The sequence below is a fragment of the Thunnus thynnus genome, chromosome 3, assembly GCF_963924715.1.
Source record: "Thunnus thynnus chromosome 3, fThuThy2.1, whole genome shotgun sequence".
Taxonomy (NCBI): domain Eukaryota; kingdom Metazoa; phylum Chordata; class Actinopteri; order Scombriformes; family Scombridae; genus Thunnus; species Thunnus thynnus.
Window position 1 is genome coordinate 26,930,483 of NC_089519.1, and position 17,012 is coordinate 26,947,494.

Consider the following 17,012-nt stretch of genomic DNA (forward strand, 5'->3'; position numbering starts at 1 on the left):
AACTTCTCCGCACACTCCTCTATCTACGCTAAATCAAATCAAATTTTGTATGCTTAGATGGTCTGGTAGAAGAAATGGACACAGACAGAGGTACAGGCATGATCAAAAGATGGAGAGACAAAAATCATCTAAAGTTCTGACATGATTTGGTTTAAAAATTAGCAGAATTAAATTAACTACAGACAATAGGAGAGTAACTTGTTTTAATTACCTCCAAACTATACATGTCAGTGATTGTTCCAGCTCAAACACAAGCAGCTCTAGCAGTGGTATAAAAAAATAACAAGTCCAAAAGTCTACTGCCATGCTAGTGGCTTTGTGAGGCTGTACTTTGGCACAGTGGTGCTTTGAGCTAAATACCAACATCAGCATCCTAACAGTGACAATGCTAACATGCTGATGTTTAGTGGGTCATATTTAACAGGTTTACCATTTAGTTTAGCCTGTTACCATGCTAACATTGGCTAATTAGCACTAAAGACAAAGTATAGCTGAGGTTAATGGGAATAGCATTAGTTTTTCAGATACACTGTATGGTCATACACCAAAGTATTGGGCAAATTTGAAGTCTGATCTTATGATGGTGCTTGATGCAAAGTTTATGGGGCAAAGTCTGTAGGATTCATCCTTCTGGAGACCATGAATGTCTGTATGAAATTTCAAGGCAATTCATTGAATTGTTGTTGATACATTTCAGTCCTAATCAAAGTGGTAGACTGACCCACCGATGCTGTCCCTTGGGCCTTGCCACTAGCGTGGCTAAAATCATAGTGCAGACATTCTTGCATGAGTGAGTGTGGAAGGTCATCACACACATTATATACTGTATATAAAGACATGGTGGCAAACCAGGCTGTGCAGACAGATGGCTTTGAAGTACTGGTGGAAACACTGGATTTATGGTTTTTAATACCAGGCTGCAAATATTTCACCCAAAACAAGATCCTGAAGTTGTACAGCAGCTGTCTTGAGAAATTGGAACAAAACGCGTGCACACACACACACACACACACACACACACACACACACACACACACAGATACACTCTTGGCATCAGCTGTGCAGTGTGATAAGCTGCACTGAACCTCCACCATGTATGAATCTTTGCCTCCACAACCACTGTTAAGTATATTAGTTAACTGAAAATAACTCCAGGCATACATATTTACTATAGCAGTTTCATATCACATTTAAATCATATTTTGTTGAAATTATGAGGGAAAAATGTGTATGGTAATATTATTATATATAATATTCAAATACTTCACTTACCCACTTACCCTTCACTACCCATTTTGCAGCCTTTATCCTTTTTTCATTATGTGGCAAAGTTAGTGTCAGTTCAGGAAGTAATGTGAGGTTCATACAGCACAGAGAACAGTGGGGTGTGAAGGTCAGGGAGGTTGATGGGTGTTCATCAGCTGTACAAACGTTTGGCTTTTGAACTCAGTGTAGGTTCACTCCCAGTCTCTTACAAGTGCTTAATTTAATTGTGACCACCATGTTTCCCAACTCAGGAAGCAATTCAGGGAGACTCCTCTGCTCTATTTATTTTCATATGAGTTCATAAGTTCATATTGGCTTTAGATAATAGAACTAAAAGTACTTCACATTGTATTAAGTTGACGGTTACTACAATTTTGTTTTTAATTTCTGCTAGCACTAATGCGATTCAGGTCTATTAATGTTCTCCAATTTTCATTTTAAAAGAAATATTCCAGATGTTAAGGTAGCTTAGTTTTGGTTTTACTGCACAATAACCTCAATAACCTTGAGGCATGATGAGTGTGTGTTCATTTCATAATGAGTGGCAGTGACTCCTCATTAAATACTTGCTTTCCAGGGACCTAAATGACATAAATGGGATCAAACCAATCTTCTGACAGGATCAAGCTGCTTGGTAATTGCAAATGGGAATCCAAGTCACCCTGTAATTGGTTGCTCTGCGTGTGTGTGTGCATGTATGCGCGTGTGCATGTGTGTGTGCGTGTGTGTGTATGTGACTAGTTGAAATGTGAGTGCATGGAGGAGGCTGTGTGCCAATGCTGACTGTGGCACTTGATTTTTTCTACACTTCAACTTTTGACAAAAACTTATTTTTTTTTTTTTTTTTTTTTTTTTATGGTAGGCACAATTTGGTTCTACTTAGACAATTTAGTCTACTTTTGCCTGAAGAAAACCTGTAGAATTCTGTCTAACTTTGTGTTGTGCTGTGCCCTAGCACAGTGATTGCTGGTTTATTACATTGTGAAGGACACAACTACTTATACGGATGTTTAGAATTGCTGTAAAGGTCCACTCACGCTACCATTTAAAACATCAAAATTATTTGGTCCAGTTCAACTTTGGTGAACTTTTACATGACCATGAGCAAGCTGTTTTGACAGTGCTGACCTTTGCGGGAACAGAGTCCAAACTGGAGGAGGCTTTCATAGCTTGTTGGTTGTGTTGCGGAGACCACGGTACAAATTTGACTAAACTGAGTGAACTTTATGTCCCAATCGTGACCAAGCTTGGTCTTGGCTTCCAAACTTCTTCGAAGCTTTTTTGCCCTCTGCAATAACTTAACTAATTAAATGATGCACAATACAGAGAACAAAATGTCAGGGGTAGCAAACAACACAGTATAGAGGACTAGGAGGGCTATTTTGGCTAATTAGCAATAGCATGTCCCCAGCTTTTTAGCATGTTGGCCATTAGCTCGCCAGCTACAGCAGTTCACCATCTAGCCCAGCAAGTGGTCCCTATGTCACCAAGACTTTAGCAGTGATTATTTCTCAAAGATGTGCAGATTAATTACGCTCTACCACTCTCTGGTGTGACCAGGTTATTAAGGCTGTTATACAACTGTCACCATCTTTGTTGTGTTCTGTCACTATGTTAACACAGTGTTCTCATCTGCTCAGAGAACTCGCTCTGTTTACCTGTTTACAACTGCCAAGACTGAACATTTGTGCAGTTCTGTCACAATGTTGTTTGTATAAGTACAGTATATAAGTTGTCATATGTAGTTATTGTTTCATTTTTGTTATGGAACGTGATCACCAAATACTTTTCTTGACACCTTTGATTGACAAAATTAAAATCAGAGTGCCTCCTCTTCACATTTTATTGCTTTTTTCTTTCTAATAACTACACTTTAAGCAGCACTCGTAGCTCTTATGTTGTCAAATTGTCAGGTCACATGGCCACAAACGCTACACTGTACCATACTGTAAGCGTGTCAGACTTCATTTCATCATTTTATCAAACGGTGCCTCATGTAAGACCCTAAGGCTCTTTGTCATTATCCACTAACCTGCTGGAGTTTCAGGATAACCACTGTAGGAGCAGAATTGGATGTTTCAACACTGTCCATGTGACCATCTGCAGAAAGCACCTCTGTTCATTTATACAGGGGCCCTTTGTCTGCAAAGCTGGATGTGTATGCTTTTATATAACTGACATGAATGTTCTTCTCTCTCTTGACAATTTTCACCTTGTCTTTGCTAAATGGAGCAATATGAAGCCACAGAAGTGTTTTGTTTCTGTTCCCGCTAGAGTTAAAGATTAAATCTCAGTGTTTCCGCCAGTGTATTGAAAACCCTGCTAAGCCTCAGTTGACCCCCCCACCGGGCCTAAGCATCAGTGATTTTTAAAAAAAAAATGTATTTTAAGATGTTTCCTAGACTAAAATCTGTTATACAAGTAGCATAGCTCCTTTAAAGAATAGCTCAGTGCATAGCAAGTTTGCAGTTGAGGGAGAGAAAGAGAGAGCAGGGTGAGTGACCGTGAGGCTGTAGTGACCGAAGCACAGAGTTGTGAAGTTAGCAATATAGCTGTGAATCTGCGACCCATCAAGACCAAAGCCAAGTTCCTGTGTCTTGCTTACCACCCAGCTGAAGTGAAGGGGGTTAGCCCCAAAGCTAGCAATAACTTAAGCCCAGGCTCACTTAAGGTAGACTCTTTTAAGGACCAGGTATTCTAATTCTAGTGACAATCTCAGCCGCTCCTCTGAATTTTGCTCAGCGCCGGGCCTAACAACGTTTCTGACGGAAACCCTGAATCTGTTGAATTATACATTTACCAGAAATATATACAAAAATAATTGTGGAAACCAGGCAAATAATCGGCACTGCAAATTTTAGGTGTGTTGCTGCTGTTGAGCTGTACATGAAATTTCACAGGGCTGGGATTGTGAGAGTTTGGAGCACAATCAATGGTTGTGGGTTTACGTATGTCTGTGTTTGAGAGTGAGAGAGAGAGGCAACGGTCATCATGACACTTTACTCAAACCGATCTTGTGTGTCCTGGTTGAACATTTAATTCTGTCTCCCTCAATCTGGGTCAACCCTCCAGCCCCCTGCCAGGCTCTGCACTGGTCTGCCTTTCAGACAGCTACTCCACTATGCACACTGGAATCACCTGTGGAATACTGAGGCAGGATGGATGAGGTTTAAAATGTTTCTTTCATGTGAGCAGGACAGGTGGTTTAAGAACAGCCTTGAAAATCTGTTTTCAGCAGATAATTTGTCAGTATTGTGCTCAAACGTGTGGCACTTCAATTTTTCTCTTTGTGTGTTTGAAGGGATTGTCACACAAGACACAAACTAATTCATACAGAACTGCTATCCATTATTTTGGTGATGTGTGTAGGTTTGTGTAAAGGTCCATTTTGCAACAATGATGCTTTTCAGTTTGATTGTTAGAATTTAGTTTTGAGAAATGGCATTTGCAAAGAAAAAGTGCTTTTCGAAAGCAAAATGCTTCACAAAACACAGTAATGACACTGTAAAATGTGACCATTGTGCAAAAATAATGCCATGAAAAAGTGAAGGAAGTCTGTCTAACATGACAAGGCATTTACTGCAGCGTCGTGTATGAATGTAGTGTTTTTGATGTTCCCAGTTGTAGTTGAAATACCACATAGCCTGCTAACACTGGTGGGGCACGTTTGAATGTATTAGTACTAACATGTAACTTGTTCAAATGAATTAAAACCCATGTAGCCTAAGCATAAACTGTCATCACATGATACCGATGTTGTCACGTAATGTAACCTAGGTTTGGTCTGTTTAGAAGTGAGCACAGACCATTGGCTGATTCACCGAGTGGAGTTTTTTTGTTGTTGTTGCTCGATCGACAGTCAGGGGCCATATGGACATGAGAGAAGGTTTTGCTTGCTGTAATTATTCCTCCTGTTCATACTGGCTATTAAAAGGTCGTCTTTCAATGTAAGTGATCCACAGTAGATCTACAGTCATTTTGTGCAAAAATGCTTTTATCTGAAGCTTATATGAGGCTTCAGCAGTCTGAGTTAGTCATATCAAGTGGATATCTGCCACATTTACAGTTTTTTTAGCATAAAAGTCCCTCTTTTTGTTTCTTGGGACAGTGTTTCCTTGTTGAGCTATGGTAGAAGTATAGTAACAAAAAGTGGGACTTTGGCACTAAAAAGACTGTAACATTGAAAGATATCTTCTTGATTTGACTAATTTGGACAGATGAAGCTTCATATTAGCTTCAGATAAACTTCTAAATACATTTTGGCAAGGAAGCTTGTGGATTTTGGCCCCCATCACGTACATTACAAGTGCATTATGAAGAGATCTTCTAATAGCCAGTACGAACAGGAGGAATGATTATGGCAAGAAAAACCTATTTCAATGTTCATTTGGGCACCTGGCTGTTGTTTTAAAACAGGCTTGAGAAATTGTGAGTCTGTCCTTCAATCTTTCCAGGTTGATGACTATACAGGAGAATTTTTAGATCACAACCACAAATGAATGCACAAAAGCAATAGTTGCATTGCTTTTTTATTACTTCAACTTCGAGACATAAATACATAATATATCACACTCTTTGTGAGCAGTGACGACCAGAGATGAATCTGCAACAGCAGCCTCTTATCATTGGGGAAAATGTTGGTTCGGTAGACCTACATCATTCACATGTATGGAAGGGGTTAAAGCCTCTCTGGATACTAGCGTCAGCAAAATAACCTGCACCTGCCACATTAATGACAGTCTGATGGGACTGAAACTCAGCAGAAATGCCTTTATTCATGCTTCAGATGGGGGATTCTGCCTGCATTGTCCTACTTAACGTCCTCTATTTGTAATCTTTTATGATAAAAGAAAGATAAAGAATATGCTGTAGTGCGTAGAACTAATACAAACAGTATGTAGAGTTTTTCTCTACTTTACAGCAGATGCTGTAGCTGAACTACAGAGTGTGGCTCAGTGGGGAGCAGCTGGAGTACTGTAAATGTTAGCAGCACCAGCAGCTACAAGAGCTGTGGCCACATGGTTCACCCAACCCACAGCTCCTGAGGGGATGTAAAGTACAGTATCCCCCACACAATGACCTGATGTTCATCGAGATCATTGTGATGGAAAGATAAGTGCTAGCACATGACAATACTAGTGTTATAAGATATATGAGTTCAAAATTGTGGATTTTCACACCTGGTCTGACAAACAACTTAATTTTTTATAACCTGTTTTGCCACTGGTTCATGACACATGAAGACTGTATAATCAGATTGACAACATGACATTGGACAACTTGTCTAGGGGCCTTTATCTGGAAGACGTGACTGGACCTGTCAGGCTGTGTCAAGCCACCAGCTGTGGGGGCCTGGCTGACATCTAGTGTGACACCACCCGTGGTGTTTTGTCATCTCTGCTCCCTGACCAGAGAAAGTAAGTGTGGCGGACAGGTATTTTCACAACACATGATCCTCAAAATTGCAATGGTAGCTCTAAGAAAGAGGCCGAACAATTTGAGGTGGAGTCGGCTTAGTTTGGATTTTGAGGTTTGACTTAGTTGGTTACTTGAGAAGTAAACCTCACTGGATCCTCGATTCTCACGTACGTTGCATCGAAGTGCGTGCTAACCCCCCCCTCCCCTTCATCATGAAAGTGCCAAGCACAACAGGAACTCATTAATCTTTCCTTAAATAAAGCAAAGACAAAGAGTACTTGCTTGAGATCAGAAATGTGTGTGTGTTGGCAAAATTCCTTCCTTATTGGAGAAAGAAAATGCACCACTGTTTCAAAAGTTGTGCTAGACAGAGGACATTGTGTGCTAACCTGAAGAATTTCCTACCCAATGGAAAAACCTCCTCAGCCTGATAAAAGAATTATATGGGAACATGTAGCGATAAACATTCTTGGATGTCCTGAGTCAGGAAATAACCTTGAATTAAAACACACAAAAACACTGTGTTGTCGTGATCACTCTGACGCATTGCAATTTGCACTGTTTGTGTTAACTGTTGTGGTTAACATTTGATACCGACATTTAAATCATCTTCAGGCTACTTGTGCGAGGCTGCTGTATGAAAACAGCAATGATGCCTGATGGTCATGCAAACCACAGTCAGGCTGGCAGTGTAGTGCTGCTTTCCCCCGTGCTGTTCCTGGTTGTTATTTCCCTAGCATGAGGGCACTTAAGGTCAATTTGCAAATCCCTTCTTTCCTTTTCCACACCAGGGTAGAAATAAACCATTTTTCCCTAATTCCGTGTTAAAAGGGCTTCCTTTTTTCTCTCTTCTCACAGCAGCTGAAAACAAACTTTATATAGTAATGGATAAGGTTATTGACAGATTTTGTCTTCCAGCATCCGTGCTTTATTATTAATGTACAGTATGTTCAGTGTGTGACTCTTGAAATGGCTTCTGTAAGAGAAGTGTGGAGATTAAACCTGCCAAGAGTCTCATCATCCACGCCTGTCACGGGCTTCATTCATAAAGACAATATCCGTAAATCCAATAGTGACCCAGGCACATAATCACTCTGCTTCTTTATATGTCCCTCTCTCTCTGTTTTCTCCCTCCTTCTAAACATCACGCTCTGATTCTCTTTCTCTTTGGATTATTATTACTGCAGTTCAAGTGAAGTTCCATCATCGCAGTTGTTATTTTGTGTGCATTCTGTCACATTTCTCTGTGCACACCCGGGAGCTGCCACCCTACTTCTGCTGGATGGAGTGCCATGATAATCCGTTTTTTTCTCGTCATAGAGCTAGCTGGGAGATATTTTGAGTGAATTCCACAAGACCTCACTAAATGCCCCCAACACACAGTCACACACACACACACACACACACATACATTATATCCCCTCATTCATCAAGGACTCATCTTTATTCAAGACTTTTGAAATTGTTGGCACAGTTACTGATCGCTGAATCATGTATGAGCAGTCACCAGTGCAGTAATGATGAAAGGAAATTCAAGAGGAGAATGTTTTCTTAGTAGAAAAGAAATGGTGCAGAAAGTTTTGTGCCATGTGATGGTGGCAAGGTCAACGAATGTGTATCCAATTGGTAATGATACTGTGGTTCACAGAGGTGGGGCGTGCTAGTGCAGTGAAGTTGAATATAAATCGCAGGGGTGTGATAATTCATCCTTATCCTCTCAGTCTTTCACATTACTTGCCTTGTACCATTTCAATTGCTGTGTCAATCACAGTGGCAAATGACAAAAATAGCACACCAAATGTCCTTGTAAGAAGAATACCTGGAAAAGTTCAATTTACATTTGTGGATATGTACATTTTTATTTTAGATTTTAAGATTTAATTTAGACACATTTCTTTCTTCTTTTTTTGCCAGTTAAATGTGGCACATTTTAGATTTGCAGTACAATAATCCACATTATAAACTGCCATGTGAGATTAAGCACTCTGTGTTTAGTCTACAGTAAAATACAAAGAGAGAGAGGATGGGTACCAGAATGAGAGAGAGGTGATTTTTCTTAATTGTCAGAAGTGTGAACTGTCCTGCGTGTCCCAGGATGTCATGCTGTGTGTTAATTAGATGATTTCCAGGTTATAACTGACCAGCTGGATGTACACTGAAGCACAGATGATTTTGTGGTTATATGGCAGCAGCTTGGCATCTGCTGTTGATTTAATAAGGAAACCTGCACATTACCATGCATAATGACACTGCACTTTAGTGTGGCATTTTCAAAATTAGGGAAAGGCCTCAGGCAGAGCACACTAACTGCCCCTTCTGATGGCTGATCATCTTTAAGAGAAGCTCATATTGTCTAAAGCATTCGCAATATTACTATAGTTGCATTAAACTTGCAGGTTTTTTTTTTTTTTTTTTATCTAAATGTGTCTTTCACTAAGAGAGTATGCTAATAAATGTGTTTACTTACATTTTTCTTGACTGTTTTGCAATTCCTGTCAAGGAATTGAGATTGGGTTTACTGGTGGAATCAAATTAATAGCTAACTGAGGTTGCATACACACACACACAAAAAAAACTGGCTTTCAGACTTTTGAACACATCATAAAAGACCCACTTTTCAGCAAAATATCAACACCTCGCCTTGTGCTGTCTTATGGATTTTGAACTCCGGTATCTTTATGCTTCTTCCATTCTGGTGTCTTTGCACACTGGGCTTAAAAATACCAAAGCAACAGGCAAAGAACATTTCAAGGTCAGGAAAATACCCACATGTCTTATAGCACAGCTTTTACTAGTCTTTCCACTGCCATGAAAATACAGCCTGTTTAGAATTTAAATTCATACTATGAGATATGCATTTGACTATACTGTACATTTAGAGTCATTATTATCAACATTTACATATATATCCTTGACATACTGAAATGTATTCACGTTCCTGAGGTGGTTTTTCACACATTAACATACATTAAAATAAACCTTCTGCAGTATGTTCTGCCAAGGGCGGTGGACTAAAGGCCTTTTCGTGCTTTTTCTGCACCTTCACGTTCTGATCTCTGACCTAACGCCCCCTGACAACGTGTGCAGTTAGACTTGAGTTTTGACTGTGGGTACTGAAAAGCCTACTGTAGTTCATTAGTGCAGTCAGGACATAAGGCCACAGACGTATTCAGACTTGCTCCACCTGCTGCTAGCCTTCAGCACGTGCACATCTTATCTTGCATGTAGCCCCAGAATCTTACAGTGATACCACTCAAAAACTGGAATATATTTGATAACCATCTCTACTGTTCAAATAATATCTCAGCTTGTTTCTTTCACTTTAAGGGGAGAGCAATAGATTCACAGTAAACATTTATCAGTGTGACAGCATGTAACAGTTGGTAGACAAGAGTGTCTGCACAGACTGCCATGAAGTTGATTTGATGGATATTTGCCAGAAGTAAGACATCAGCCAGAAATAATCATGTGCTCATAAATGGTCAGTTGGGCCAATATGTTATAGATGGATAGATTATATATTATACATTTTGAAGTGATTTTCTGAGAGTTGAATTGATGAAGATTATTTGGGCTAATTTACTTCATCTACAGTTGTAACAATAGTTATACATTTAATTATTTTATGTATGAAAGTGGTATTTGTAAGAATTACAAGCATTTTTTTTTTTAATTTAACAATTTTTCTATACATTTTGTGGGAGTTATACCAAATTGCAATTTCTAGCAAAAATGTGGGCATAACTACTGTATATAGTAGGACTAAACTGAACGACTGGGCAATGAGGGCCGTGGTCAGGGAGGTGACAAAGAAAGCCACTGACAGAACTATGTAGAGTTTGCTGAGACAACAAGTTTTGAATGACAACAGTCAGAACAGCACTTGCTGGACTACATATCAGAGAAAGTGAAAGACGTCACTGCTGGAAAAACAGCACAACTCTGAGAGCAAAACATTGGTCTAAGACAATGCAAGTCTTCAGTTGTAATTCAAAGCAGACCAGAGGAAGGAGACAGCTCCCCACCAGTCTAACAGTATCTCTGCTGCACAGCGTGAGGGTGGCAGTCTCATGCTGTGGGTGCTGTTTTCAACACAGAGAGACGGACTTCTGAGGTTGGAGGAAGAATAAATGCAGCCAAACGAAAAGCCTTATGTTATGTTGACACTGATCTACAGGCGGTTCAGTCAGGAGTGTCTGTTTATGACGCAAAGTCCCCCTGATTAGACGTAGAGTTCTTTCTCAGTTCTTTGCTTAGACCTTGTCTAATGCCCAATTATAGGGAATAACTGTATAATTGCTCATGCCTCTGGCTTGGCCAGTGTTTATGTTGGTGTCTTTGGGGGAGGACAGCATTGTGAGATGGATGTGCAGCACAGGAGCAGCTGATTAACGTAAATAAAATTTACACTGGTTAGTGAGTGTCTCGTGCATGAAGATAGTGAGTGGACAGATTTAAGCTTATTTGATGAAAGGGCGTGACCTCTTGAATATTTAACCTGATTTGATTTAAAGGAAGAAGCAACATTTGTGAATGGAGAAGAACCAAAAGGCTGAGCTTTAATGATCTGATGAAAGTCTATGAACAAGTAGAAGCAAAAGATTTAAGAATAAAATAGTCTCCCTGACTGCAGTTAAACTAAGCTCCATATCAAATCACAGGCCTTCCATATCACTGGAATGGCTTCAGGACAAGAAAGTGACAGTCCTTGCATGACCCAGTAAAAAGCCAGGTCTTAAATCCCTTTGGAAAATCTTTGGAAAGACCTCAGTATAGCTGCTCACAGACATTTCACATTCAGCTTGACTGAGTTTAAGACACTGTTCTCCTAATTCAGATGTTCCAGGCTGATAAAGACTCAAAGGTATCATTACTGCAAAAATCCTTTTTTCAAAGTTTAAGACTCAGATGGGCTTCACTTGTACCTAAGTCCTAACAGAAAATGGTTGAAAAGTGTGGGGTTGCAGAAATGGAAAAGGGACACAGCACGAAACCATATCTCTCCTCAAGCCAAATGAAAACTCTGAGCGATGCGTCAATCATAGGACTAGTCACAGTGACAGAGACAGTGAGTGAGAGAGTCCAACAGTCAAAAGAGCCAGCTGCCTGTAGGCCTTTCACCACATGACCTTGTCAAGGTTAAGGCTGTTAATACTGAGTGACTTGAGTTTAAAATCCTGTAACAGAGTTGTTACAGTATAGCCGAGGGAGAGACAGCCCCTCCCTAAAGTTGAGTGTTTGCACCTTGTCTCAACACCTATTTGAACGTGCAAAGCACATTCTCTATGCATGGAGCTTCACTAAGTGCTGCCAGCCCTCATCTCTGCACACACACATACATTCACTTGTTTTTGTCACTTAGGGGGACATAGAATTGACACTAATTTCCAGGAAATCTACCCCAACTCTAACCATAACCACTACAACCCCTAACCCAACTGTAACCAAAAACTAACCATTTACCATAAAATTTGATGGTTTACCTTTTGGGGACCAACTGTTTGTCCAAAACTGGTGGATGAGTCCCCATAATGTGAATGAATTGATATTGTCCCCACAAATGTACCCTTATTGACATAATACATTCTCTTATTCACACTCTGCACTAACCAATATTTTTTTATGTCAAAAATTGATCAAATGATTGTGAGTAATGTGAAAGGTCACTTGTAGTGAGGAATACACAAAGAATTCTCACCCGGCTACAGGCATTCTCAACTCAGACCATTACTACCACTACAGACCATTTTAGCATTTTCTCAGCTCACTGTTTGGTTTTACTGCCCACAACTTTATTGTTTTGGTTCACTCTCACTGCTCTCATAACCTTGTGTCCAGTCGCAACACAACTATACAATACCTGCTCAGCAACAGACATACAAAGTTAATTTAGTGTAGAATTTAGCATCTAAAGAGTCAGATATTTCCCCTCAGATGTTAATGGAGACCAAAACAGAGCTGAAATGAGAGTAAATAATGGATTTATATTAGGGCTGGGCAATTAATCGAATTTATTTTCAATTACGATTTTGGCTTCCAATGATTATGAAAATAAGATAATCAAGATAAAACGATCATTGTGCTGCATTCCATTTCGCATTGATGTTCTCGTTTTGTCTTGTGTTATAGGTCCAGTGCACCCCTTTCCTTTACAGTGATGTGCTGATGTGCTAACCGGCGGCCGGTTAACCTGCCATCACCAGGCTGACTGACAGCAGAAATTTACAGAACCAAACTAGTTTTCATGTGGGTTCCACCTTGAGCTTTGAGAGGTTATTTCAATTTTCACCATTCTCACCATTTTCTGACATTTTGTAGACCAAATGACTAATTGATTAATTGACAGATTAATTGATAATAAAAAAATAAGCATTAGTTGCAGCCCTATTCTTTACTTTACAAAACTCTCCTCAATGTCCCCACAAAGATAGATCTACAAGAAAACACACACACACATACACACACACACACATACATGTAGAGTAAAGCTCTCCAGACGCCATGGGATCTTGTGACAGCAGCAGGTGCACCTAATTCCCCATAGAGGGCAGCTGAATGACAGATATAAAAGGACAAAACTTAATAAATAGCCACACGTGATCCCTAGCAGTAGAATGGTTGGTATGTTCCGTGGGAGATAACAGGCCACCGGGCGGATCAGTAGTGTGCTTCTAATGCCCAGGTGAGACTGACAGGTCTGCCTGCAGGTAAGAGGGAGTGTGTCTGATACTGACAGACCAAACGTCAGCACAGAAATGAAATTGCCTCTTTCACAGTAGTGATTGTAGAGATATACGATGTGCTCAGTTCCCACCTGACATGCAGTTTATGCATCTTATCATCTGTGACAGGGTGTTGTCACATAGGCAAAACTGAATCTGGGCTTGTCATTAGGCTTTGTAAATGTTCTGCTTACTACTATACATTCAACGCATTCCACTGATTTGAGTGATAACTGTGAAAATGCTACCTGGCTAGATGTTGAGATCCTCCAACATCCTCATGACAGGACACCCAACAGTAAATAATGCAAAAATGTGAAGGTCTGGATAATTGAGGAAAACTGGAGCCACAAAGCAGTGTGGCCTGCACACACGCAAGAGCCTGTTTAAACAGACTCTTTTGCTCTTTTGTCACTTTGATGTGCATGTTGGAACAAGGTCCAGCATCACAGTCGCTGTCCGTCGCCTCTCCGTGTGTTAACAGTTTGTTCTCCAACAAGCCATGTCTAATTTTCCCATCAATTTGGGACAAAGACTGCATTTGTGTGCCCTTGATTACCGCCCCAGCCTTTAGATCATGTTTGCCTGGCATGCACAATGTTGAGTACTTGCTTGCAATTAGAAATATGCATTATTTAGTGACAGGGACCCCTTCCCTTTTACTATTTGCCAACATCAAAAGGTGACAACTGATTGCATGTTGAAGTCCACACACGGCAAATCATCAGGGGAAACGACCAAATGCATTTACTGTAGAAATTCACACAAGCACACACACAGTTCCACACACAACAACACAAAATTTGCAGATGCATTCCCTCTGAACATCTAGCCTTGAGGCCCTTTCCCTGTGGCTTATGTAACGAAGTAGCAACAAAAACAAAAGGATGTCTCCAAAGGATTGCAATGGTGTTTTTACATGTTTTAGCATATTTATAAATCATGTCACTGCCAACCATTTTCCTGAGAATACCAAAAATGTTTTGATTTTCAAAAGGATCGTCTTTCCTGCCAAGCAGCTATTTCTTTTCCTTTAAATGTCAGAGCAGGATGAAAATGAAGAGCCTTTTGAACCCTGATTTAAACCATCACACAGAACAGCTTCAGTGTGATAATTACATTTGTCAAAGTTATGTCATTATTCTGAGATAATGCAGTTACTACCCCATTTAATTGTCCAAATTTGTAGTTTCTCGCTCAAGTAAAAGACAAATATGGCAGTGAGCAGTAAACTTTAACCTATGGTTGAAATGGTCCCTTCAGCAACCACCAGGGTGACATTACATTTCTTCTGTATGATTTTTTTAATGTAGTTTTTGTACCATCCCTGTTCCTTGTACTGAAGTGAATCAAATCAAATGGCTGCCAGAAAGTTAGAAAGAACGTAAAAAAGTTTTTGAAGTTGTGATATGCTTTGAATGTTTTCAACTATACATACATAGTCTGTAGTAAAACGCCAAAACCTGAAAAATAGTCTGACAGTCCTTGATTTGGCTGATAATTCCAACATGTTTCTGAATGAATAACTTGGCACTCTTTGCACAATTGGTCACACTCTCTTTGTCTTGTTTATTTGGATTAACAATCTGTTCTGCTTCTGTTATCAATGACTCATGTGTCCTTCCTTGTCTCTCTCGTGGGTGTGTGTTTGTGCGTGTTGTGTGTAGGGAACATCTTTGTGGTGAGCCTGGCAGTGGCGGACCTCGTGGTGGCCATCTACCCGTACCCTCTGGTCCTCACCTCCATCTTCCACAATGGGTGGAACCTGGGTTACGTCCACTGCCAGATCAGCGGCTTCCTCATGGGCGTCAGCGTCATCGGCTCCATCTTCAACATCACCGGCATCGCCATCAACCGATACTGTTATATCTGCCACAGCCTCAAGTATGATAAACTGTACAGTGACAAAAACTCTGTTTGCTATGTGATGTTAATCTGGGCGCTGACAGTAGTGGCCATTGTGCCCAATCTGTTTGTGGGTTCGCTGCAGTACGACCCACGAGTATACTCCTGCACCTTTGAGCAGTCAGCTAGCTCAGCGTACACAATCGCAGTGGTTTTCTTTCACTTTATTTTACCTATAATGATTGTCACCTACTGCTACCTGCGCATCTGGATACTGGTCATACAGGTGAGGAGGCGGGTCAAGCCAGACAATCGTCCCAAGCTGACACCACATGACGTGAGGAACTTTGTCACCATGTTTGTGGTGTTTGTGCTCTTTGCTGTATGCTGGGCGCCACTCAACTTCATCGGTCTGGCGGTTGCGATCAAGCCAGAGGTAGTGGTTCCTCTCATCCCTGAGTGGTTATTCGTGGCCAGCTACTTCATGGCCTATTTCAACAGCTGCCTTAATGCCATTGTATATGGTGTTCTGAACCAGAACTTCCGGCGCGAGTACAAGCGCATTGTAGTATCAGTGTGCACGGCGCGCATCTTCTTCCAGGACAGCTCCAACGACGCAGGGGAGAGGCTCAAGAGTAAACCGTCACCACTCATGACCAACAATAACCAGGTCAAGGTGGACTCTGTCTGAGGAATACTGAGTGGACATGAATGGATATGCTGTGACTGATAATAAAAAAAAATAGAAAAAAAATGCTGAGTGAGAAAAATACCAAATATAAATATAAAACGGCTTCTATCCCCTGAGCTGTCCACAGACTGTCATAAGGTGCTATCTGGCCTCTGAACAATCACAGTAAAACAGGGGTGCATATTATCTTTGTCTTTTATCAAGCACTTTTGTTTGATTCTGCAGTACCTGTAGTACAGTAAATATATGATGTCCGTTTTGTTTTTATGTTTACAGTGATGATAAATGTATCATGCATTATATTAAGTATTTATTTTGTATGAAATGTCATGTAGATATATTAGTAAGATATATCAGGTTCCAGTTAAATGAAGACAAAATTTTACGAGGCCAATAAAAAAGATTTCTACAAAACTTGGTTGAAAATATAAGCAGACGTTTATAAATGAAATTAACCAATTTTAATAACCTCATTTGTGACACTGTAACACTAATTGAGTGCAAGCAATGTGAGTTGCTGCTGTCTTAGTATACCCCGCAATACTATCCCTTTCATTAGGTGGAATATATATTTTAGTAAGAAGGATCTCTCTCTCTCTCTCTCTCTCTCGCTCTCTCACTCTGTCTATCTCTCTCTCGCTCTATGCCACTCTGTGAGCTCATTATACTGTATGCATGGATATCAGGAATTGTTCATATGCAAAATAAAATCTGATATTGATGGAGGATCTGGCTTTGGTCCTGTGTCCAATTTATTCACAAATGCAAGTTTAATTTTTGTCATTCTTTTTTTAACAATTTGTGTTTTTAATAGTTTGGGCCATCGTTCCTATTGATGATTAATAACATTGTACTCAGCAAAGCAATTACTGAGATCTGACAACGCAGCCACATCACAGGATTCCAAGTGGACAAAAAACATGAGCAGTCAGATAATCAGACAGATAATAAACAAGCCAACTGTTTAACCAGATTATCTAAATCTGTGTATTTGGACAAAAAAACAAAACTGAGCACCACCAAAATGTCTGAAATAAACTCTCATTGCAGAGGTGTGAGCACACAAATAC

General features: G+C 40.2%; 1 protein-coding gene across 1 annotated transcript in view; it reads left to right on the forward strand.

Annotated features, from left to right (window-relative positions):
• Window positions 1-16,670, forward strand: part of mtnr1aa (melatonin receptor 1A a) — a 35,368-nt gene extending 18,698 nt beyond the window's left edge. Inside the window, exon 2 of the mRNA XM_067585056.1 lies at window positions 15,074-16,670. Within this exon, the coding sequence (XP_067441157.1) occupies window positions 15,074-15,942 (869 nt within the window). The 3' untranslated portion in view covers window positions 15,943-16,670. The remainder of the gene's footprint in view (window positions 1-15,073) is intronic.
• Window positions 16,671-17,012: the final 342 nt, after the last annotated feature.